The 25,866-nt window shown below is 48.1% G+C and overlaps 1 protein-coding gene across 5 annotated transcripts; it reads right to left on the reverse strand.

Annotated features, from left to right (window-relative positions):
• Positions 1-354: 354 nt before the first annotated feature.
• Positions 355-19,318, reverse strand: how (protein held out wings). 5 transcript variants are annotated; one of them, XM_089571317.1, is made up of 9 exons: positions 19,044-19,318; positions 16,508-16,641; positions 15,234-15,350; positions 12,626-12,769; positions 12,452-12,542; positions 8,809-8,859; positions 8,414-8,761; positions 5,977-6,065; positions 355-3,934 (listed from the first exon to the last, which is right to left on the reverse strand). In XM_089571317.1, the coding sequence occupies exons 1-8, from the start codon at positions 19,168-19,170 to the stop codon at positions 5,995-5,997; spliced, it is 1,083 nt and encodes a 360-aa protein (XP_089427443.1). In that variant the 5' UTR covers positions 19,171-19,318; the 3' UTR covers positions 355-3,934; positions 5,977-5,994. The 5 variants fall into 5 exon arrangements, with proteins under 5 accessions (XP_089427443.1, XP_089427445.1, XP_089427442.1 ...); XM_089571319.1 differs by having other exon boundaries at positions 8,414-8,728; positions 19,044-19,315; XM_089571316.1 differs by lacking the exon at positions 19,044-19,318 and adding an exon at positions 18,549-18,946.
• Positions 19,319-25,866: the final 6,548 nt, after the last annotated feature.

Genomic DNA, 25,866 nt, shown 5'->3' on the forward strand with positions numbered 1-25,866 from the left:
TGTATCCTACTATAGTACAGCTTCTCTGTCTGATGGCATGAGGCAATGTTCCAAGTCTGGTTCCCAACCATTCTGCAGATGTGGTGTTCATGCGTCACCCATTTACTGACTGCAGTTCAAAGGCACACAACATGCTTACCGAACAACAGCCTATTCTGTACTGCAAATTCTGGCTTACCGTGCTGCTCATCCTTTAGGCCTTCCCTTCGAACAAAACTATCATTCTTTCCAATTTTGCCAAGCCCATAATCAACTCCACAGCACAGAAATTATTGAGACAAGCAGCCTAATATACAACCTTCCAGACACAGATGTCTTGGAGACAAAGTTTTGCCAATTACGAGACGCAAGAAAGAAGGGGAAAATGAGAATTCTTGCTTTATTGCTATGAGACAATGTAATTAAGTACACGGTAATGAAAAATACAAAAACGTTTGGGTAGGCGTTCATTCTCAAAACTGTTGTGCTCAAAGCCACTAGAAAGTGGAGCTAAATGGTGTGGAGAGTGCAAATCTAAGCACAAAGGTTGCAGTAGTTTCCAGTCTGCAGGCACTCTTGAGGTGTCATGTATACGTCTTTATTAAGTACTCAGTAATGACAAAAAGCAAAAAAAAAATGCTTAGTACTCATTCAGGTGGCAAACTGCCATTTTGTGAACGCAGGACGAACCGAATGTCTGGTGGCACCACCGAACATACAAATGTGAAACATAGTACGATGGCTGCTTTGGCACTTGCAGTAATTTTGCATGTGCAAACTAAGTGCACTGTCAGGTGGTCCACTTCCGAAACTTGGCACACTTTACGCTTGTGCACATGTAAAGAAAATAAGCTGCCCAGGCTAGTCTGAAAACGAGATTCATTCCTCGCAGCAGTACTAAGTCATAAGGAAGCCATTGCACAGCACATGTTCAGGAGAGAAAGAAGTCTACACAGACAAAAACGCAACAAGAATGAAAAATAACTGCAATCTCAAAAATGTCTGGACAATGCCCATGCCACCAAAAAGAACGAAATAAACATGGACAATTAAGTAGTCTTGCTAGTTATGAACAAAAGAGCCATGAATGCACATTGCAAAAAGGCACCAATGCAAGGAAGCACTGCTTACCAAAAGAGGAGGGGGGCTTTCTTGACCTGCACACAAATATGCAGAGATCTGTGCCATGCATGAATGATAAAAGAATGGCTACAAGAGCCCCTTTCACTGGCGTCGCAAGTGTACTCGATGCCCTTTCTAAGTGAAACTGCAGCAGGATTGATGGGAACCCTAGCGCTGCACCAAAGGCCACTCCTTATGTAGTATGAACATGAGGGAACATGTAAAAGTATTCCCAAGCTGGTTTGAGAGGTAGAATTTTTCGTTCTTACAAGCAGCACAATGAAAATAACACGACAGGTGTGCAAATTTCTGTTTCATCAAGAGCTGCCGGTAGAAACCTGAAGAGCCATAGCTGCAAGGGACGCAAGTGGAACGAAAGCTTAGCTGCCACGCCGTGGGGAGGCACTTTCCGCGGAAAGCAAACAACTCGCAGCACTCCACATCCTGGTCACAACCTCAGAGTCACAGCTGTTCAGATGAACTTGCCTTTTTGCACTTTGCACCACTGTCTCAGATATGAGAACAGCTGCCAAAAAAAGTACAAGGAAGGAGAAGTGTTGAACAACAACGAAAAAAAGTTAACGAAAATCAAAATTAAAATGGGCACATTATTTACAGAAATAACTTAAGTAGCATGGTGAAAATGCATGGGCACGCATGGCAAGCCACCATGTGCCGAGAGAAGAATATTGAGGGGCTGGACCTCACCCGCAGAGTAATAAAAAAAAAGCAACAAAACCGTTGAGTAGACTGTGCCCCCTGACAAACATCAAGAGTGAAATGATATGCAATGAAGCTCAAACACACACGCATACACGGAACTACTGGAAATATAACAGACATGATAGCTGTGCCACAAACTTGCTCCCAGCTTGTCAGCCAGCAGTAGCACACTAAATAGTCCGAACCTTGCTACAGAGACGATCTTCTCACCAACCTCAAGAAAAATTAGCAGCTACACAGGAGCACCAAACAAACAAAAAATGTGAATCATTAAGGCACTGAGATTCTTCACTAACAATAAAACGAGCTATTGCACAAACGTTTGACAGATTCTCCTAAAGGTAGAGGCTGCCAGCTCATCTACATGTGATCACGCTCCAGTTGCAGATTAATGGACAGTAAAAAGCAAAAACAAAGAAGGCACTACAGCTATGTCCTTCTGCATTCAATCCCGTCTCAACAGAGCTCCTTTAGCTGCTGTCTTGGCTCTACAAGGTATTGTGCAAACGAATGCCCCTGCGTTCCTTTTCCAGTCCATCTTGAATAGTGCCCTTATGCAACACCCTTTCACAAAAGGAAGCCGCTCAGGGAAACTAGAATTTTTTTTACCTTCATACATTTTACTCGAATGCTCACTTGAGGTTATCCAGAGTCTTCCAATCCTTTGTGCCAAATTTTGCAGCCAGGTGGAATCTTGTTTTAGTGAGAATTCATTTAAAATTTTCTCTTTGTGGCTTCAATTAGGGAAATTTCTATGGGCAAACATGAGTGTGCCGTCACGAGCTAACCTGCCAATCAAGTTGAGCCAATCAATGCGCACATGAATGGTTTTGTAACAGTATCCACAATGTGACACTGTTCAATAATGATGTCATCCTTTGCTCTTCCTGGTTTTTGCTGTTTGATAATTTTCATCATTTTGAAAAAACTTCACTGGAGCTTGGGCCAGGAGGTCCATGAAAATGCATGAGTCCAAGTGTTCAGAAATCCTCCGGAGTTGCCCTTCAAGGAAATAAAACTGAACCGCAGTCATCCAAGCCTAATGAGTGATGCTGCTCAACATATTCAAGCCTGAACTGCAAACGAACAACCGTGAAAGGCACAGTGTGTGAAAGTTTGAACTCGTGAAAATCTGTTTGCAGGCCCCGGTATGGCGCCAAAAAACAATGTGGCCTCCGCCACTTTTCATCACATAAAACAGACCAAAGAGTATTGTGGTGTGTAGGCCAGCTACCCGGACCAAAAATGACAGTTTGTGACTGTGTCTTGATTTGAGTGTGCTTGGGGGGGAAAAAAAAAAAATGAATGCCTAGCGTTAGAGGCAAGACCTTGGTGAACATAAACCTGACCACAGCCCGCCCCCACCACTAAACACTGGATCTGCACTTCACAGCAGTCAAAATATCAGTTCCGTGCCCTCTTTTCGAGCACAGGGGGAAGACGAAGAATTGTGCACAGAGTAGCAAGAAGCTCGCGCATGTCCTGGCAGTTACCTTACTGCCAGTAAGTAGCTGCAGCTCGCCTGAAAAAAGCAGCGTGCACAGTGTGTTCTACACAAGGTAACTGAGAAATTGCCGCTTCAAAAAAGATTTGGGCACTACTGTAGCTGCACAGCATGTTACACAGTTGTAGCCATGCCAGCATCACTTCACATTGATTACAACTACACAGTAAGCAAAACTACAGTGTTGCAATTTGTGGCTAAATCTTGCTGGCCTAGCAGAAGTGATAAGCATTAAGTCACCTGTCAGAAGCTGCCTATGCATTTGTGTGCGCTCATTCAAACATGTGCAGCAATAAGGGGTCACAAGACAAGTCAGCGCTCTGTACTTGAGTGCAAGCCCTCTGCAGCACAGTCGCATCTAAAGGACCAGTTCCACCACAAGTCACAAACTGGCAAGAACAGAGCCAACAATCTGGTAGAAGGGACTAAAAATAAAAACAACAGAAACAACGTGCCAAGAAGCGGTCATCAACAGAAGGTAGTCGGACGTCGGTTTACCACCGCAGCCGCCGTTAGTCCGAGCACAGCCGAGCTTTTCCAAGGGTGTCAGTGGGTGGGGGGTTAGTGGTCTTCGTTTGGCGGACGGAAGATTGTGGTGGATGGAGTCTGGGTTAACAGAAAAAAAAAAAAAAGCAGAGAAAGAGGAAGGAAAAAAAAAAGGAAAGAAAAGACTGTTAGTAGTAGTTCTCGTACAGCACATATTAAATAATGTTGAAGAAACAAACCACACACGCACACAGGTTCATCGGTTCTCGAGTAGGCAGACAGGAACTCTAGCTACAAAGCTTCCTCTCCTGGCAAATTTGAGGAACCCTAGCGCTCTGTTGTCTAGCGTCGCTTTACATTGCTTTATCAGGAACCCTTACCCCAAGTGATGATGCATTGCAAACTCCACCCCTATCGCAGATTTTAATGCTCAAGTGCCTAACTAGTATGCAGAAGAAATATGATCAGTAGCATGAAAACTGCGGAGTAGTTCACAAGCGTTTCTATTACAAGCTCCTAAGCAAAGTGGTGAAATGCTATTCTTTTCAAGCATCAAAAACTTTCTTTGCCCATTTTCTAGCAGCAGTCCACTAACTTGTCAATACGAAGCGCCAAGATTTGGCTCGGATCCAAGATAATACAAATGCCCAAGAAGCATAGAGTTCGGAGCCCCAATAGATTTCAATCTTCAAAGAGGACCAGCAGCCCCATTCCAACCACGCTGCAGGTAGACATTATGCAAGTCACTAGCGGGCTCATTTAAAAGTAACCAAAGGAAATATTTTCGCCGCACTGAAAGCATTATCTACAGAGAGGAGCCTGATGCAAGTGCCTAATGCTGAATACTAACAGAAAAAATATTCAGTCACTAAGGGATGCTCAATACTGTCGCCAAGTACACTCGCACAATAGTGGGGCATGCTACTGTCTGCAACGGAGGTAGCTCTTCCAGCAGGAGACCCCACAATTTTAGGCACAAATAAGCGAGAGTGGGTGAAAGGATTAAAAACAATGAAGTACTACAAGTGAGGCAGAGAGGGCTTCCACTGAGAGAACAGGATTATAACGCAAAGAGTGGTTCTAGTGCATTAGTGCTTATTGCAACAAGCCAGACTGAGAGTTGAGAGAATATGATGCGACAGTACAAGTTAGTGACCAATCTAATTGTACAGCAGAAGCACAGCTGCACAAAAAGAAATGCCTTAGGTGCGTAGAAGTGAAATGCATTCACCGGCTCCTTGGCAGGTGGAAGCCGGGAGAGTCAGTAAAAAGCAGTGCACACAAACTACATATGCAAAGTGAAAAGTTATCACGTGTCTGATGGAAACTGCAATTTCATGGGTGGGACACAGAAAAAAAAAGTCACAGAAGCTTACTTTGCAGCCTTTGAAGTCTATTTTATTCATTTTTCAAATATATAATATGTATAATATAATATAAATAATATCTTAACGAACCATATGTACAAATCTTCAATCAAAACGAAAAAAAAAAAAGGACACACTGCTCAATGCTAGTTTGGAAACAAAGTTCACAGGGCGCCTTGAGCAAGTACATGTCAAGAGCAGCAGCAAGTTGAGCAATGTGCACTACTAGCGTGTCCGTTTCAAACCAAAAGGAAAGGGGGCCGAGGACAGGACTACATATACATATGTATAAAAAACAAAAACGGACATACAAAAGAGTCAAATTCACCATCGCCATCCAACATCCTAAAATGGCACTTCAACTTTGAGGCCCACTCCTTTAAGACAGCCATAATCACTACGTACAAAATTGCAAGAGTACGAAGATCAAAAAGCATAGAAGGTTGGCAGCCGAAATGAGTCAGGCCACGAAGAAATAGTCAACAATGGCCTGACAAGAACTCTGAGATGTGCTGCAGATGAAGTCTGTGCTCAAGTGGCTCGTCCACACAAAGCTAGAGAGCAGTTAAGTTGCAACTGAGAGGCCAGGTAAAGCACCAGCCTAGCCTTGCGCTGTCGACCAAGTTGTCCAAATGCTGGCCTAGATGACAGCACATCAAGGTTCACATAAATGCCGAACAAATTGCGGCATTAGTTCGGCTTTAAGGAAAAAAAAGAAGAGAAACGGTGGGGCAGGGCACAAACACGATGGGAGAAGACAGGGCACGTGAGTACAACGATAGCAATGTCACCAACCTTGGGGTTAGGCCCTCATTATAGAGACCCAATCCGCTGGTAGGGGTGTTCGCGAATCGCCAAATGACGGCGCTGTTTCGCTGCAGCACCTAAGGAGTGGCAGTCAGGAAATCAGGCAGGGTTAAAAACAGACATGCTGACGTGGCACCAAGCAATTCACAGGGCACATCTGGTGGAGCGCCACCTCAGGAGCAGTTTTAAGGGTGTAATATATATGTATATAAAGAGAAAAGCGCAACTAGATAGCCCCAGGCACCCACATCTTTCATTCAACGCTCAGTCTACCATAACGTTCACCAATAATGAAGCTGACATCAAATCTCACCACATATACAAAGGTCAAACCTGCATGTGAAATCTATACCTGTGCTTAAAAAGCTACCCACAAGCACTCTACAGAAAACTGAGCAGTTGCTTGTAGCAGAGCTCAGCTTAGAGAGCTCACGCATGCCCCTTGCTCGCCTCGGCACTGCCTACAGTGCAACAAAGCTGTCCCCACAGCACTGAGAAAAAGAAGCCTGGCAGTCCCCCCTGGGTATGCTCACACGGGTTTTCTAACTTGACTAGAACAACTGCTCACGCCAGAACGACGCAAAGGTTGAGGCCGAACAACCCTGCTGACGCAGCTGAGACCCTCCCCTCCCGACTGGCTGATTTACGAAAGCTCCTGAGGGACACGCCACTTGCACTGTGCGCACAGGAGAGCTAACTCCACAAGTTGCCCAAAGATGGCGGGCCTCTGTCCAGTGCCTGTACTTTACAACGTAGCTTTGCAACAGGCCTGAGGTATATTGGAACGACATGGATTGAACCTTGCTAAGAAACCATGGCATGTGAAGACTTGCGCAGACGTCGGGAAAAAACAACAGCAAATGCGACGCTCACAGGTATCTAGACAGAGGCACTGCACTGCAAATCAATGAGAAGCAAAGCTAAAAAAAAAAATGCTTTGAATAAATTAAGAGAATGACAGCAACAACAAAAATATGACAAACCCCCTGAGCACATGCACGTGTATGTACATCAATGCTTGTCTATTGCAACAAAAACAGGATTCTCATTGTATGTACACTGACAACACACGCACATATGTATAGTATCTACAAGTCTGCGTGTGCACAGGAAAATTGTGTGCCCCGCTAGGCAGGGGTGGCGAATGCTGCTCTCAGCGAAAGAAAAATCCTAGCAGAACACAGGGCTACTCGTATACAAAGCGAATAAAAAAAAAGGGGGAGGAAAGGCAATGCATTCATCTGCGGTGGAAAATAAAGCACACTTTTCCTGGTCCCTGCACCACACGAACTCCAAAATATGTACATGCTTCCCAGAGACACACTGACAAAGTAGCCTGAACAACTGACGCTGGTGTGAAGCTGGATGCAAGGGACTGGCTGATACAAGCATAACTGAGAAATGCCCCCGCGCGTGTATTGTAACTGACCAAAAGAAAGAAAAAGGGTACAGTGGAATGTCCATCCCTGATATTTCTATGCACCAAGCAAAAGCTAAACTTCCTATGCTCTCGAACACCTGACAAGCCTTCGCTAGGCGAAGAAAATGGAATGATTTTTCCTGGAAGTCTCAATGCTCTGCCGATTTCCACATTGCATTTTAGAGTGGCAGCTGCCACTTTTGACTTGAGGCTCAAGAGGGCCAAAAGCGGACTACAACGCCTCCAGTTAGAAAATGCATGTTGTCTGCAGCCCTACCAGTCATACAGTGGGCATAACAGCAATAAAGCTGGGCATGACTGACGCACTAGTAGCAGCCTTTTACAAGGGCCAAAGAAGCCATGCGCTGCAGGCTCGCCGGATGTGCATCGAAATCACTACATGTGAAGGGTGCCAGTCAGTGCACTGTTCAGGAAAAACTGACCAGCCAATATATCAGCAAGTGCCAAAGGTAATCTGGGAGGCATGCTCCAGCCAGCAAGCAGTGTAGTACCACAATTTAACTTGCGACAAAGCTCCATCCCTTCAGAGGAGTTTCACATAACAGTAGACAAAGAAGGATTCTGACAGTCCACTCTGCCAATTTAATCTAAAAGTGCTTTTGAATTCAGCATGCTTTCGGCCTTCCACTTCTGGAAATTCGAACCTGCTCAAGTGAGTAGAAAAATAAAGCAAAAGGCAAAGCAAGAAACAAGAAAAAGACTAACCCAATGAAGCTAAACTAACCGCATGGACAACCCTTGGCACATAGCCCTTCAATGCACACACCGGCCGTTCGAACAGCAACGCCACTAGGAATGAGGGTGTGCTGCCATTGGAGAAGAGCAAAGCTGGACCCCAGCACAAACAAGGAAGCAAAGTGGGACCAGGCAGACAGGGTGGTCTTGATGGGCTCAACCCACGAGATGGACCAAAAAGAGCAAGGCACTGCAGGCTAGAGGGGGAGGAGGAAATGCTGGCGCACACTCATCGTCCAAACAACCCACCGGCTGGGGAGTGGTCGGGGGCATACTCGGCGAGCAGAGGAGACGTGAGAGCAGCATATTGGTGATAGTCAGGGTACGCTGCATAGAGCAGGCCCGCCTCTGTTGGGGCAATGAGGGGCGGTGGAGGACCCGAGCCGTTCAGCAGGGCACTGGGGGGTCCCACGGGGAGGCCACGCGGAGACAAGATCAGGGGTGCTCCGAGTGGCGTTGAAGGGGCTCGTAACGGAGAGGCCAGAGCCACAGGTGGTGGAGGGGCAGCCGCCATCAACCGTTGAGCGTCGGCAGCCGAAAGTGCAAGTCCCATGGCTGTGGGTGCTGCGTGCATCATGGGAAAAGAAAGGTGGCCCACTGTCAAATACAAAATGCATGAGCTGCAAGGGTTGGTGGGCGTTTACCTGCAAGACTGAATGCGGCCTTAGCAAAGGGGCTGTTCTCAAAAGCGAGACCTGGGTGAGAGAGGCACCACACGCCCTTCCTTGGTACATAGGCACTGGCATAGGGTCTACTATAGCACAAGAACAACAGGCGCATGCAACCACCAAGGGGGAATGCCAGCTGTCAGGCACCGAGAAGGCAATGAGAGGAAATAAAGGGCAAGGGCACACTACACTTCAGCAATGCACTTCAAGCAAAGCACATACCACACAATACACACTCAAGCATAAGTCCTATTTCAATTTTACATGCAAACCCCTCCCACCCCTCAGACTTGCCTATACTCCTGCACTTTTAAAGGAATACTGAAGCAAAATCTTAAAATTGAACAAAAACGCTGAATATATTATCAGAATGTGATTGCACCGAAATCTAGCCATCACTGCGCATATTTTTCAGCGGATGTTTTTTTTTTTTTTCAGGTGTTTTATGAGCGCGCGCCAAGCCCTCCCGGCCGGCGCGAGGTGAAGAGCACGATGTCATGACACCCATGTCCAACAGGCAATAGGACGGCGATTACGAAGTTGCATTCCTGCGGCGACAAATGTGGCGGCTCCCTTCGATGCACGACGCCTCGCTTCGGACCGCATTCGTCGTCGTTACTGCCTTCAGCGTGTTGAATAGCCATAAATGAGCCACCGGTCTTTTGCTTCTCCTGTCGCCCATAAGAAAACGTAAGAGTAATAAATTTGGTTTACTTTTTATTTAGAGTGACGATTCTGCCCCTTTAGTCTTAAGAGGGGCGTCGGTTTGTTGACAACCATGATTCCCCTCCTAACCACCAGATGGCGCCACTAGTCTAAACATTGTCGCGCATCTGTTTTAAAAGTGAGAATGTTAGAAATGGCATTTAGTGTATGTAAGCGTGCATACGGTTATGGTATGTAGGCAGCATCGATTAACATCTTGACATATCTGTGTACGTCGGGAGCAGACGACAGACAGACGACGAGCGGACGACAAAAAACTAAAAACTGGAAAAGCCGCGAGTAGCGATGGCAATCGTGCTCCTGCGGGAACGGTGGGCGCGTGGGTGTTATGACGTCCAGTCACAGCTTCCACAGGCGGCCGCCAGGTGCAACGATCCGGCAATAAATCGCGAAAAAAAAAAGTGCTATCCACCTTTTTCGCTAAAATGCTTGTCTCATTTATCAGTTTTAGCAGTCAAGCTCTTGTTTACATGTAAAAGAGCAGCTCCAAAAGTTTGGTTCAGTATCCCTTTAATGCCATAGCATTAAGGGTCCCATGTCGCAGAAAAGCTGGCACACTGGCCACCTAGGTCACGTGACCTCGTGGCGTCATCACAACCTGCCAACCAGATTGTGAGCAAACTGCCCTCTGTGGCAGGCAGCAGTTAAATTACCTAATGATTGGTCACAAGAGGTTGCCCTAGAAGAGCAACCTGGGCCTCACAAGCCCCACTAATGGCATTACCTGCCATCGCAGGGCAGTGGTGCATCGCTTAACTGCTACACCGCTGTGCCAGGGGTGGCATGAGAACTTCCAAGATCTACGAACGTAATGTAGAGAATGCATTAACCCATTAAGGCTATGGCATCCTACCGTTAACACTGAGCTTATGTGTCCCCTCAAGTTGTTTGGGTGGCAATGGAGCCAGAACTACAAAGCTGAATACCGTCCCAAGTACCAGTTAACATTTCTTCAGAAGACAGTGCCCTAGTGACATTCGTTTCTACCGCAACTGCACATTTTAAACTTTAGGGAGTCTTGCCAAAAACATTTTGATTACAAATTTTCGGAGTATGTAGTTACACAACGCTTTTATAGATGGTGCCAGTTACATCATATGAGCGAAGCAACCAAGAAGCGAGCAACACGCCTGGCAACAGCCCGGTGGCTGGGCTATCGGCAAGGTGACAGTCACAGATGCTTCACCCTGTATTTCTCTTCATTCACAAAAAAGCTGTTGCAGAGTAAAAGGAAATGCAGACGTCTATCAATGCAATTTGCCGTGTCTTGATTTTGTGGTCTATGGTGGGGTTACTGAAAATATTCATGACACAGGACTGAAATGTTGTGTGCTACTGCCGTTATACTTCGCCACTCACAGTGCCATGAAGTGCCCTCGAGAAAGAAAAACCTATCAACAGCAAAAAGAAAAATCTGGTGTATGAAAACAGTATCATTAGACACTTTTAGTTGCTGCGTACGTAGCGACATTGCGTACGCAACGCTCACTACGTTCCGTACGCTGTAAAGGACACCCCCGTCACACTTATAGTTGGCCGTACCACCGCAGAGCAGTCGCGCAGCGCGTTGTGTCGCCATCTAGTGACAAACACTGCTGAACATTTTTCAGTTTGACAATATGAATAGTATATTACTGTTTTTAATGGAAGAAAAAATGTATAATGTTTAATGAAGTGCAAAAGTAGGCACGACAAAAAAATTATTCGACAGGTGCGGTTGCTATGACGATAAACGTACACAACGTTAGTTAGGCTTAAAAGGTCAAAAATCGCCTCATTATCTAAAAAACAAGGGGCATTTTTCCCTAATATTTTGGCGTGTGGGTGAGAGTAGACAAAATAAAAGCTAACGGCACAGTTTAGAGCGAGCCATCGCGTTGAAGAAAGCAGCGGCGAAGTGAAATCGGTCCGAAGCGGGCGAGATGGTCGCCGCCATGTTCTCTATGCAGTACGTAGCGTCCCACATTACGTACGCTACGCTATGCTTTATAGCGGGTGGGCGTCCGCAACGCGTGGCTAGGTACGTCGCGTTCTGCGCATGCGCATTCGTTACCCGCGGTGTCGTTGCGTACGCAAGCTCACTGCGTACGTCCAACTAAAAGTGTCTATTACCAAGGTTCTGACGTGCAGTGAGCACCCCACAGACGCTACTAGGTCAAGTAAAGGGACACTGAAGCCCATGCCTTAAAAGCAATACAGAATATGGCAGCCACTCAAAAGCCCCTAGGCATGTCCAGAAACTATTGTGGCATTTTGGACTGGCCATTCACATGCACGGAAACTGACTGCAGCTGTGCTGCCTTGATGCAAATGCATGCCATCGTTTGCCTAGGAGGGCCGTGCCAGGATGTTTGTGTTACAAGGATTGTGTGCTTTCTCATCCTGTCTGCACTCCTGTCAAGAGTATGATCAACCCCGATCTTGCTTTGAGATGTGCAGCATTACGGCTTACATATGACTGTTGCCTGCCTGGTGTTCGAATAAGTGCAGCACAACAAAAACCAAACAGGCACAACAAGATTTTACACTTGAAAGCAGAATAAAAAAAAAAAAAAGCAACGCATGCATTCAAGTTAGCGTAGCGCCACCATAATGACAGCTATTACAAGAAGGCGACCAAAGCGATTAAACAGTGCAAACAAGGATTACACTACACATTGCCACGCAATCTGAAAAAAGCAACTGCAGCAATCTCGATGCCTCCCAAAGAAGCCATTCTAATTCTGGAAAGCCAGCAAAAGGATAAGGCACAACTGCACTTCCAGTCAACGATGCACTGTGCAGCCAGAAACATGGGTAAGTATTCTAGCCTACAGATGTGCAGCCAAGCTCATGTCCATTAAAATCTTTTTTTCACTTTTAGTTGACGCTGCTGCGTGAAGGCTCCACTCACCCGCTCCCTTGGTGCTGCTGTCCCTGTAGGTGCCATTTATGATGGCAAGTTCCATGAGCTGCCTCTTCTTCAACTCGTCCTCACCCTCGGTCTGCCAAAAGGGCCAACGCCAAACACTCAACATCTGCCTCGACAAGGATGCTTGCTCCCACCAAAATAAACGCAAAAACTCACAACTGGCACAAGCAGCTTGCGGACTTCATCCACTGCCTTCTGCAGCTTGACCTCTGCTCTGTTGCTCGAGTCCTCAACAGTGATAAGCACGTGAAGGTCATCGTTAAGGTGTTCCCAGTTTGGCTTTCCCCTGTTCATGTCCTCCTACAAGTGCAACAAAAGGTGTCAACAAATCCCCCTATTCCCCCCTCGCTCATGCTTAACCCCCTTGCAGACTTGGGCGAGCTAGGCTCGTCGTAACAAGACTCATTTCTCTCTCATGAAGAGTCCAAGGTACAATGCCTGGATTAAGGAGAGTAGGGCTCATCCAAAGATTTTTTCCGGTTTGCTGACAGATGGCAGCACAGGTACCATATGGCCATTTTGGTATAATTTTAGCAAAAGAAATGAGTCCATTACATAGTTCACTGTCCACCTTGGCGCAGCTTTGGGTAACTGCTCCACAATGTGATAGGCCACTGGAAGCTCTATAGAAAAATGAGCAACTGAGAGACTAGCATTTGCACTCTGCTACGTCCAGGAAAGCAGTTTCAAGCTGGCTACCACCCTCCCCCAATCCCACACATAAAAAAAAAATGCAAGCAACCACACACACCAATGAGTATGCAATCCTCCATGCTTTAGTACACACCTTACAACAAAGATAACATGCATGAAACAGTGTCACAAGGGCACTTTCACTGCAACTGAATAAGTATTCTCAACCAAGAAGTAGCAAGCTGCACAATTTGATTCAATTTTAATCAAGAATTATTCAAAACAGCACTGCAAGACATCGACAGAAGGACGAGACAAATAGTGTAGTGTGTATGTGCGTCTCATCCTTCTGTCCGTATCTTTCAGTGCTGTTTTGGATAATGCAGAACTAACTAGACCAACAAGCCACTTTGTTGATCAAGAAGTTCTCTGTTAATGCACTGGCTCTTTAGGTTGCCCGCAATTTCCACAGCTGGGCTCCGGGAATCCCCAGGGTCAGCTCACTGCTGAGGCATTTATATACAAGCCTGACTTGAAGCACCACTACAGGCAGATTGGGATGATCTCTCCCATCTTCTGGAGCTGAATACCCCCCTCTCCGTCACCAAATCGCACGCCTTATGGAAAGTGGAAACAGATGTCCTCACTGCCTCTGGCACATCTCTACCTCTACCACTTCCATCTAGATCAGTCTTGTCCCAACTGTCCCTCCCTTTATGCTAACCTGGAACACTGCCTTTTCCTTTGTCCCGTTGCCATCCAGCCAACCCATCAGCCCAACTCTCCCCCCTTGGCGTGCCTCACTGGACTCCCCCACACTGGAGGATCAACCGGCCCTGGTCTGACAAGGCGCCGACCTCCCTGGCATTTAATTTCGCATCTACTACTAGTTCACAGTAAGAGGATGAAGCTTGTGCTTCTTCAATAACAAACAGCAAGGAATTGCATGCGATATCTATTTAATCAAAATGTCGGCCAAGCTGAGCTGTAATGGGTCTACATCAAGAAAGTGTGCTGCTAGCCAGTGCCAACCTGCATTTAATGGAGCTTTAACGATTAAATTTGTAAGCTCTAATGCTGTATTCTCCTTTCAATTTGTGCTTTACCATGAAGTTAAGACAGTGGGGAGCAAGGTTTCCGATCCTCTAAAGTCCAAATTGGAATTCGGCAGATGTCATCAATGTGAGCAGCATTAGTTTGACTTGATTTGGATGTCGTGATGTAGAACCATGTTAGTACTGGGTTTCATGACAACTGGCTTAATGAGCATTGAAAGTAGCAGCACGTGACAGTGATGTACACATGTGAAGTTGTTCACAATTATCACCACTGTGCAATAGGAGAATTCGGCGAGGCCACTGTGGTGAATGCACAGAACAGTAAACAAAGGCACTGCACACACAACTGTGTTAATAACAACACATGCAGCAAAGCTGGGACGCCTCAAGGCACATGCACAGTTCAAAAATGCATCTGTTGGTTGGGGTACCAGAGTTAGCCATCGATGCAACACGACTTATTGCCTTTCTATGCAAGAAAATGCAATGTTACCCAGCCCTCTGGGCTTTGCAGGATGTGCCATGCAAAGTAGTATGCAACCACAGGCAGTTCCGTTAGTAAGTGATAGTGTGAAAGGTTCCTAGAGTAGGACGAATACCGAATACTCACTTCAACCCTGTACGTGAAAGCATGAAAGAAGACCACACAAGGAGTTAGCTTGCAGGGGCAATGACTACTTAGATGATGTTCAATAGCAAAGCGGCACATTCGAGCATCATTAGCAATAAGCAGACAGCAGACACTGGCAAGTTAAAACAAGGCTCAAGCAAGAAGTATTCAGTAAAGTACAAGGCATAGAAAGCTATTTATTTTTGGCTACAGCCCTCTTGGGGACAAAAGACGTGTTCACAAGGCTCCTCATAAATGGACATCACTAAGAAATGGTTCGCAATATAGACGTTACTATGCAATTTAATGAGAAAGCATAAAAAAGACTAATGAGCCGTTATGATGCACGGTTTCACCCTTGTGGGCTCTATGCACAATTTCTTTTATATGAGGAGCTGAACTTGAATGTTTACAGAAAACTGCACATGCAAAACCAACTGTGTGTGAACAAAAATGACACTACCTTTTTCTTGTCCCTCATAGAGCCCTTGCCCCGAACCATAATCTTGCAGCCAGTCTCTTGCTCAAGCTGCTTTGCTGTCATACCCCGAGGACCCAAGATTCTTCCAACAAAGTTGTACTGTAAAACAAACAGGTATTAAGATATAAGGGCACACGTTGATAACTAATGGAAAAAAAAATATCAAACCAGGAAGACCCACCTACTAAAGGCAAGGGCACTGAGATGAAAAATGCTTCCTACTGCACTCAGTGCACCAACATATTGACTCAGCCATCTCTTCAAATAGCCAGTGCTTAGCAAGCTGCCTATCTGTTGAATTAGGTCCCAACATTGAATGCATGCTTTGAGCCTGTGTACTTTGTATTTAAGCTTTTATACTTTCAACTGTTTGTATTTTGTACTGCTTAAGCTATTACTTGCCTGAAATTGCATGTTTAGTTTGTACATTCCAATATTACTTTCCTCTCTACATGTGTATTCTGCCACCCCTCAAAAATCCCGAAACTGGGATTGCAGAACCAAATACAATACACCAATACAACTGAACACACTGAAGGTCATTACGGCAGTAGCCTGAGATAGCAAGACAATGGAGCACTCCAGATATAAAAATAGGAAACCAGCAGGTGATAAATGTGTCAGCATTGCCTTGACAGTGACCTCGCAATCCCGAGTTGCTTCCACTTGTGTTCTAGTAAGCCCCACTTCACAAGGCACTCAACGGTATCTTATCGACAACAGTGCGCCACACTTCCGCCAACACCAAACTCCTCGACACAGGTTTGCACACTTGTAGAGGAAACAGATTACACTTCTTACAATGAATCTGGCACAAACTGCCAACATTTTTTGCGGCAGTCTTTGTATTTCCCTTTTGTACAACACCAGCAGAAATCCCCATGTAAGAGACTACGAAGCTACGCACACTACCACTAGCCCCCCACAAAAAGAAAACGTTAACAGCATCAGCCCTTGCAAATAGACTGGAATATGCAGCCTAATCTCCGAGCGTAAATTACACAGCCCATTATATTTTGTCTTGTATGCAACAATGAAACAAAATGAAAGTTCTTTCCACAAAGTCGCATTCCACAAACTTATGACAATCTACATACAATTTCAATATGTGTTATAGGCATGGAGCTGACAACAAATGTGAAAAAAAAAAAGCTCGCAGCCACTTGCACATCACTATCAACACAGGTAAACACAAACCCCAGCAGAAGTATCAGGAAAAAATAAGACTGAAATGACAGATAGAACTGATGACTCACATCTGGGTGCTCCTTGACGGGTACATAGACTTTTTCAGACCGGCTTACAGGCGGTCCTATGCCGTCAGGAAGAACCAAGGGCTCTTTTTTCATGCCATTGATTTGGAACAAAGATGACCGGACCTTGCTGATCTCTGTATTGAACACAAAATAAACCCTCGTCAACAAGAAAGTTAACAAGTGGGCAAAACGCAATCAGAACTATCTACCAGGGGCACAGGGAACAAAATGCTGCAAGTCCAAAGTGTTTGCACTTAAGGAAACTACCGAACAAAGCATGGCAGATGTATACAGGCGATGACAGACACTTCCTTAGCTCGGTATGCCGCATTTTAAAATAAAACTGTTCCTCAAACATGAACAATTCATCACAAAGAGAACAAGGGAGAGAAAACTTCGGGGTGACTTCAAGTCCTCTTGTCGAAACGTTCGCAGGCACCCCGAGGTTTCCCCTCCCTTGTTCAACTTTGCGGTTATCTAGAACCTACTGATCAACCTCTCTACCATGAACAATTCATTATCACATCCGTCATTGCAAGAAACTAATGCGTTAAAGCACAGCACACATCAGTGAATGTTGAGCAAACTGATTAAAAATATGTACAGTAGCCGTGGTTTACATGGCGTGAGCATTCGAAAGACTGCTGCAGCCAGTGCGAATGAATTGCAAGGTGCAATCAGCGTGTGGCAAGATCCGCCCAATTCTGCAGCGTCTACGCTGTTACCGCAGAAACTAGATTGGCTTGGTTGAATCCACTTCTGGCCGAGTGGGCGTGGAACACTCGGCACAGCTAGGCGACGTTAGAGACGAGTTCCACGGTTGAGCACAACAGAAACTAACGCGCTAAGGAAACGTGGTGCCCACAAAATCGGCGAAGAAGGAAAGACGCGCAAGAACGACCTGTGCGTGAGCCATCTACAACACATCCCCCCTCGTCAATGAAAGAACTGAAGCGATTTCGTGCGATAGAGTCAAACGGAAGCTGCCACGGATGTGCTTCCGATATTCTCTGAGGCTATCTACAGTAACGGAAGCGGGATGTGCAACAAACAGAGGAGGAACAGCTGATAGCCAAGGCGATTGCGAGAACGCCATTACGTCAGGCAAAACAAAAGCGAGAGCGTAATATTTCGCAAGTGTAAGCAGGACCCCGCATATGGAAGGACTAGAACAACCTCGCCCCCACCCACTCCGTCGTCCCGTTCCCGTCGTCAGGAAACAAATTGGTCCAATCGCCGACGAATGACGGCGGATCAATCTCAATCGCAGCGAACATGCTCCTGTAACAGGCTATGCGTTCCAAAGACAAGACTATGGTTTACCAGTCGGGAAGCAACGAATCTGTTTCGCAAGCTACGTGCGTAAGAGAAAACCACTTCCATAGTCGGAAGTACAGCATTCCACGGCGCGGGACTCGGGAGCAAGCATCCGTGGCTGAACCTGCAGTGTAACCTGCGGAACAGCTGCTGGTCATGCCTGAAAAGACAGGCGTGCGCACCTGTCAGCACTACACCCGAGAGCGTGTGGGCCGACCTTGGAGTGCACATGGCTCCGAAACTTGGGCAGTGCAAAATTACTGTTCACTCCGGGAATGCGTGGATTTAAGTGCTGATGCTTGGGCCACGCAAAACGCACAGCGGTTGATATCGAAAGGTCACGAAGAAAATGCACGGCAGCCTCAAAGAAACGACCAACCTCCAACTGAGCGACCTTCAAACTTTGACAACCAAGAAAGCAATGCACGATTTCGGTGCGACAACCTCAATCACATCGACGAGGTATCGCGGGCGCACCAAGGAATAACAAATACGCTACCCACTAAGTTTCACAGCGCATGAGGTTCGATGGTAAGCGCGAGAGTGGCATTGCTCCAGAGCGAAATGGGCCCTTTCTGAACAGGTGCATCTTGGATGACAATCAAAATCAACCATTCACCTGCCCTGCATAAAGCAAGTGGCTTCTGGTACCAATGAACGAAGGCGTTTCCGTAAAGCCACGACGAAGTTGAAGGCAGGCAGTGCACTCGAAGTTCTCTCTTACCTCCCAAAGGAAAGGCAGAAATCCACATAGGCATCCGAAAAATTCCGGGATGCACCCGGCGGGCACACTGCGATGCGGGAGCAAAATCCAACATGGCGTCACTTGTCAGTAGGCTTACAGACGTCGGAATGCGTTTCATTTCGCTGCCGACGCAACGTTCACCGGCTTCGCTCAACCAGAACTAACCACACATGGCCGCGACTATGGGTCGCCTCCACGAAGACCACGAAGCAGCACTGAGGCAACGGTGACTAAAAGCACTGCTTCGAAGCTGACAAGGGGCGGAACGGCTTTCACCACACACATAAGCTGAGACATCTTCACACGACATCCGAGAATCTTCACTTGTCCAGCGGCTTCTTCGGGCCCCTCCAGTGGCCGCAAAGAAGGGGCAGGTGGGAACTCCGACGTTTCTGCCGAGCTCGTCGCTTAGGCCTAAGACGGGCCCGCACACCTCAAGACCACGGCCGCCCGGTGCCAGCGGCCCAAACTCACCTTCGTCCAAGAGCCTCTCCAAGTGGATGAACACATTGGGAAACGCTGCCAGTTGCTTCTTGTCCTTCAGCAGCTGCGCGAGGTAGTCGGCGATGCTCTGCGTGTTGTTGTTGGAGTTTTCACCCATCGCGCTCTGCGGCCGCTCGAAGACTGCGAAAGAAGCGGGATCCAGCGCCGACGAGCCTCCAGCCTTCCTGCCCTGTGCTTAATCTACTAGCCAAACTCGTCGATTGACCTTCCAAGGAACTCAGCGCGCAGGCGCGCTTGGGACGGTCCATTTTCGCGCACGAGGGGAGGCACCCCTGGAGAGGAGGAAGGCACGGCCCACCCCCTCTTTCCCACTCCCTCTTTTCGGCCCTGGCGGTGGCGGCACGGCACGCATGACTCGTCGTCGGCGGCTCTTTCTTTCCTCGGTGTGGTGCGTGCAATGTGCGGCGCATGCGTCGAAAATAACGCTCGCCGACGGCTGCGTCATGCGACAAGAAGACCCAGCGCGGTCAGGTCTTCGATTAGCGAGTAATGAACGACACCCTGTTGACGAAAGGCTCGCAGGGCCGTGGCTGGCCTAGTGTTCCTGTATCAGCTCATATACAGGAACTCAATGCTGACCCTGCTCAGGTGTCCTCAAGCGGCAGGTTGCTCCTAAAGTCCCACTTTAGTTGCTCTTTGTGCTACCCCACCGCCAGACGCGCGCCGTTCACGGCCGTAGTGACGAGTTTCGTTCACGGGGGCGAGGAGGCACGGCACCGATTCTGGCGCTTTAGCTTCGGTTCAGCTCTAAACTTGATTAGCAACAAACAAGTTCGTCTACAGTATCCGCCGAAGTGCGTACCGCCGCTGCCATATCGGCGCGAACGGCAGTCGGTCGAAACGCCAGAGAAAGCGCTTTTCGTGTATGACAAACACTGCACGACGCTCTGCCACTCGAGGCGCTTGGTGTTTACACGGATTCTTTGATTCTATTTTTTTTTATTTGCTACGATCAGTACCGTCGTGCGTACTACGTGAGCGAGAGGCACCTGTTCCAGCCTGCGGGCGTTGTGACATCGGGCCGCAGTCGAGATCATGTTTCCACGTCCGGGACCTTCGCCTCGGATCGCTGACGGGCGATAGGGCTCAGCCACATAAAACCTGCATAATCGCTCTCGCGGGGAGCTTTCGCAGGGGAAAAAAGAAAGTGGCTTTTTCTTCGGAAACATATTACATTGACGATAAATTCGCGGCTTCGGGCTGGTTAGTACGCTGCCCCGCACGGAAACACCCGTCACACCCTCTAGACTTCCGGAGTGACGGAGTTCACGCATCGCGGAAAGGGTCAATCTAAATATTTCTCTCGCGGCGCGTGTGCAGAAGGATTTGATCTTGATGGTCGCGGCTGTCCTCCACACTGCTAATCCGTTTATAGCATTCGCACTGCTCTAGTTGAGTTGCTTTTAAATGCATCAAGTCATGGCCTGCTCGCTGTTAATGAAAACTGCGCTTAAATGATGCAGCGAACGAACACATACTGTGAATACTGGCATAAATGTTTTATTGTACAGCTCCCTTCGTTAGCGAAGTACATTGCCTTGTTGCGTAACTATTCAATGCAGACTGGGGAACAAAAGTTTCTAGGGTGTTGCTAAGTTGGATCTCCCCGAGGCCTGCGCGTTGAAGCCTGTCGGATTCACGTATGCTTAATGCATGCGTGAACACGACAGGAGCAAGTCGTGCCGGGCGTCGCTTCAAGCAAGGTCATCCCGACTTGACATACGCGGGTTTAAGTTGGTTCGATAAGCGGGAGTCACGACCGCAGCAGCGCCCAGCGTCGTGCAGGGCAGGCTTCGAGTCACGTCAGCGCGTGGACAGAACCGTTTCTTGCTTGGTTTCTCACCTTCTACTTCCGAACTCGACGTTGCGTTGCGATGCACTTTGCCCAGTAGGCCGGGATGAGCCAACACGCTCCGTGCAGACGGTTGACTCAAATCGACCCGATGCTCTGTCATCCTTATCTGTTAGCGTTTAACACGACCCAGCCGATTTCAGCGCTGCAAACCGATGTCATCCGCTTTCGACAGGTTCATGTGAACGGCCTGGTTCAAACTCTACTTCAGGAGCTTGGTTCTGCGAAGAGTCAACACGATTCAGGCGGTGCGATTCTAACTGAAGACGAAACCATGCATGGTATTGTCTTCTTGTTCTCTCTCTCTCTCTTTCTTTTTTTTTTACACATACGTGATTCAGACGTTTGGCCTGTTGGTGACGTCATAAGTGCACCCAAAAAGTGCACAAGCTAAGCGAGCATTACTCGCTGCAGTAAATGGAACGACCCACCCGAACACCCTGCACAGCGGCATGAAGATAAGGATTTGGCAGTAGCGCTAAGCGTAGCGCCTGGCTGAAAGCAACTGCGCCTCTTTCTGCGACGCGCGCAGATGACTCGTTAAATGGCTGCTTTTACCCTGCACGATTACCGAGGAGGGGTGGGGGCGAAGATAGAGAACAGAAATTACCACCTCCTCCCTCACGAGTGTAGATAAGCGACGGCTGTCCTTCACTTTGTCGCTGGTCCGTTACGAAATGGAAGAGGAACCGGCCCGTTGTCCGCGAGTGGCCGTCGCTGCTGTGATGAAGTCATTAGGACTCGCGTCCTTCCTGGTCGCCCGCCCCCTAGAACGGATTGCGCCACGCCGGGGCGAGAATTTTCGGGGCGGCCAAATGGACGCTGTCCGCCTCTCCGTCTGCTGCAGGTCAGTGACAGCGATCCGCAGCATTGAGCGCCAATTTCTCGCGAGAAGACGCGGAAGCCTGAATGCATTACTGATGGGTCTGTGTGTGTGTGTGGGGGGGGGGGGGGGGGGGGGGGGTATAAATGGTATAAATAAATGAAAGTGCCCTGCAAGTTAATAGAACAGCAAGGCGCATCTGGAATCACTGCAGATGCGCACCCCTTGAACATGCGGCCTTCTGCTTACCCGCCAAAAGACGGCAGCAGTTAAGCACAATGGGAATTAAGCTAGAAGAACGGGGGGGTCTATCGGTGACGAGGGTGCAAAACTACACGTTTATTGTGGAGGTACTGATAAGGCGCTCGTTCCTAAACTTTTTTTTTCATGCAATCTTTTCCGTGCGTCAGCACTAAATGTTCCATTCCACCACTTAGCCGTTTTCTGTGAGGTCCCTCCGCCCACCAGGTCAGTTGTGCACACAGCAGACACCACCAAGCCGCTTTCTAAGCTTTCCAACGCAGTCAGGTGCTCTTGGCAGAGACCTTCGCTGCGGACACCGATAGTGTTTGCGACATTCACTGCAACTTGGAATCCTCGTCTAAGGATGCAGCGCCGAGGCTACTGCAGCTCATGTGCGCGCAGAACTTACGTATACCGCCTGCGCGCTGGCTGCAAGCGGAAGCAGCGCAAAAGGCGGACATCAGGCGACGCACTCCACGTGGCTGGGTGGACTAGCAAAGCGTACCTCGTGACAGGTATTCACACTCATGGAGGAACGAAAGATGTTCAGAATTATCAAATCGCTGTCACTGGATGGTCACTGGCCGTATGCAAGAGTTTCGCTTTCAAAGCTGCTCCTTTCTCGCATGCATATTGAACTTGTATCCTGTCGGGCGTGCTTGGCCGGCGACGAACTGCAGTTTGAATGCTGCCGGTGCCATTGTTTCTTTTTTTCGGGGTGGGGGGTCGGCACTTTCCTTGGTGGGGTGGACACGGCAGCTGGGAGACGCTTTAGCTCTAGCGCTCCTCTCGTTCTCATGCTCCTGACGCATGTTCTTAAGCACAGGTGTCACCTGTAGCTGTTTATGTATGCGATTTCGAAAGGTTCGATAGAATTGATGTCTGTTCTGGTACCCTATGTTGGCTTTTTATAACACAATTCTACCTGTCGTTGGTCATAGTATTTCGTAATAGGAGTGTAAATGAGCTTCTATCAGCTATTAAGTCGCGCTGTGGATTCTTAGCTGGAGAAGTTTTTCTGTGCTAGTTTCCTGTAAGAGGTTTAATGCCACTTTACGGATTGTCGTGTTTATGTCCTCTACTTATTTGGTTTTGAGTGTCAGGTAAGGTGTCGAGTATATGATTCCGCTTAACACGAATGCTTGTATGAGTCTTCTAGTGCTATGCTCTTCCATTCCCGTTTTTCGATTTGATATTTTTCTGAGTAGGAGTGGTACCTGATTTACGGTGGATGTGAGGTTACAGGGAAGCTTCAGTTCGGCGCTGTAGTGTCTCTTTACACGTATAGATGATTGAAAGAAAGAATGCACGGAAGTTAAACAGGAGAGAAAAAGGGGCCGCATTGTGGGCGCATGCACGCAAGAGCACGGCGGCTTATTAGCGGAGATGTATACGAACTACCGGGGCCTTAACTACCGGATACTTGCTGAGCCGCGCAGCGGCAGGGGCCCACATCGCCTGGCTGGTCCAGTGAGCGTGCACAGCAGGCGCGCTATACGACTAGGTGAATACGTCTCCGCTATCAAAGCAAGGCCCTTATTATTGTATCAGCCACCTATGATAGATATTCAAACTGAATTAAAACTTGATCTGAATGCTTTCTCGATAATTGTCGTAGGTCATCTCATCCCAGAAAACAGCTTTATTGCAGAAGACCGTATACCCCCATGTGCAGTATGAAAGGGAACAATCAGCTCGCACCCTAAGTGCGAATTTTCTCCTTATCTCTATGCTCAAGCTGAGAATAACTTTTCTATATTACACGCCAAGAGAGAAACTAGCTAGAAGATCTTGGGGGCCGTTTAAACCACATTCGTAAAGAAGAAAATGCGAGAGCATTTCAGTTTCCTGCTGGGTGTCTACAAATTACGTCTAATGTTGTGCTTGCGATCTTCCCGCCAAAACTCCGCTCGGAAACAGTTCCATTGCTCTTATGTGGGATGCATGAGCCATCACCTTCTAGAATGCTCCGGTATCCTTCCACTTGATTACCATATGGAATTGTAACAGCTCGACTCAGAAATCCACCTCATGGGCCCAATAACCCCCCCCCCCCTTCCCCCCACCCCCCCTCCGCCCAATCCAACCTGGGCTATGCCTACTTCGAAAAATTGGGGGTCGTTTGGAATTTTTTGGGTTTGGTCAAGTTCCCAGTTATGGGGGTCCTTAGACGATTGGTCCAGCGGTAGTCACGTTGTATTTATGCGACCACGACCCTCTCAATCTCATTCATAGTTTGCGAAGCGTCTTTGTATCACTACTGGCGCAGTGGTCAGCGGTTAAGATGGTTTAGGGTTTATGGGGTTTTAACGTCCCAAAGCGACTCAGGCTATGAGAGACACCGTAGTGAAGGGCTCCGGAAATTTCGACCATCTGGGGTTAAACTGACATCGCACAGCACACGAGCCTCTAGAATTTCGCCTCCATCGAACTTCGACCACCGCGGCTGGGATCGATCCCTTCTCTTTTGGGTCAGCAGCCGAAGCTGTCAAGAGATGCACCACTGCACCGGCAGGATGCTGTTTCAAACACAGCGGTGTAGCTTGTGAGACCCAGGTTACTCTTCCCAAGCTCCCTCCCCCCTTTAAGCTCATGCTCAGCGCCACGGTGGGCAGGTGGCAAATGCATTGCATTAGGCAACGGTGGGTAGTTTGCTCACAATCTGGTGGCAGGTTGTGATTATGTCCCAAGGTCACATGACCTCTCTCGATCAATCAGCGAATTTCGTGGCAGAGAAGCCGGATTTTTATTTGCGAGATGGCAACTTATGTGCTATCGCATCAAAAAATCTGCGTTTCTCACACGCATTTATGGAGTAATCAATAACTGAATGCCCATACTTTTTTTCCCATTTATATTGCACACTGGGGTACGCCCCAATTTACCTCAAGATTCGCTGCTCGCGGTCCTTCCGTTTTCATTTATAATGACTTGTAACCATTGACCATTCTGCGTTTCTCCTCGAAACCACCTATACTTGCGGAGATAGAGGACCATAAAAGGTATCGCAATTCCTTTGCGTGTTTACCGTTCGCCTAACATTGCCGACCGTTTCCCCGTGCGCCTCTCGGAGGGAGGGAGCGAGCAGCGCACTCGCGCGGCCACCGAGGCCGGGTCCCGCTGCGGGGTCAGCCCCCGGGGCCCCCTGGACGTCGTCGTCCGCACGGAGCCCCGAGCAAGGAATGCGTCGTCGCGGAAGGAATGCGTTCCGCGGCCCAGGAAAAGGGACCCCCGCGAGAGAAGAAGAATGTTAGGCGATCAAACATGACCTTTGGGAGGGGAACCGGTCGCCGCCACACTCTCCGCGGCGGAAGCAGAATCACGGCCAAGGGCTTGCCGCCGCCGCCGCGGTGCCCCGAGGGGGCTGCGCGGCGCACCTTCTTCGCATCGCTCCGCTGGACTCTGGGCCGTCGTGCTTCCACAGCTTCACACCACTTCGGCAGTGCCACTTGCAGCCTCACTAGAGCTGGTGCGATGGGTATGCCTCTGTGCGGGCTGTTGACAGTTCTTGAAGGTCTTGCCGTCGACATTAGAGCCACGGAAGAGCCCTGCCTCCATTATAAGACTGCCGAAATATCATCGCAACGACAGCTGCGTCAGGCGGACCTAACAGATGACCCATTGACGTTACCTCTTTGGAATCACGTGATTGTGTTGTGACCCAGCAGAATAGAGCATGCATCTGTGTAGGATGGAGCACGATGTTACATCACCCGTATGATCTGGGCCCTCCAGTTGCGGAACGAAAGGGGGGCGCCATTGGCGCCGCCGCCACTTACACGCCCCGAGAGGGTCCGTTAAGTCCGAGCTTCTTCGCAGGTTGCATGCATAAATCTGTCAAAAAGGATATAGCAGTTCAATTAAATTGAATCCAT

This window comes from Amblyomma mixtum, chromosome 2 (assembly GCF_055824585.1).
Source record: "Amblyomma mixtum isolate Tamu chromosome 2, ASM5582458v1, whole genome shotgun sequence".
In the NCBI taxonomy this organism is placed as follows: domain Eukaryota; kingdom Metazoa; phylum Arthropoda; class Arachnida; order Ixodida; family Ixodidae; genus Amblyomma; species Amblyomma mixtum.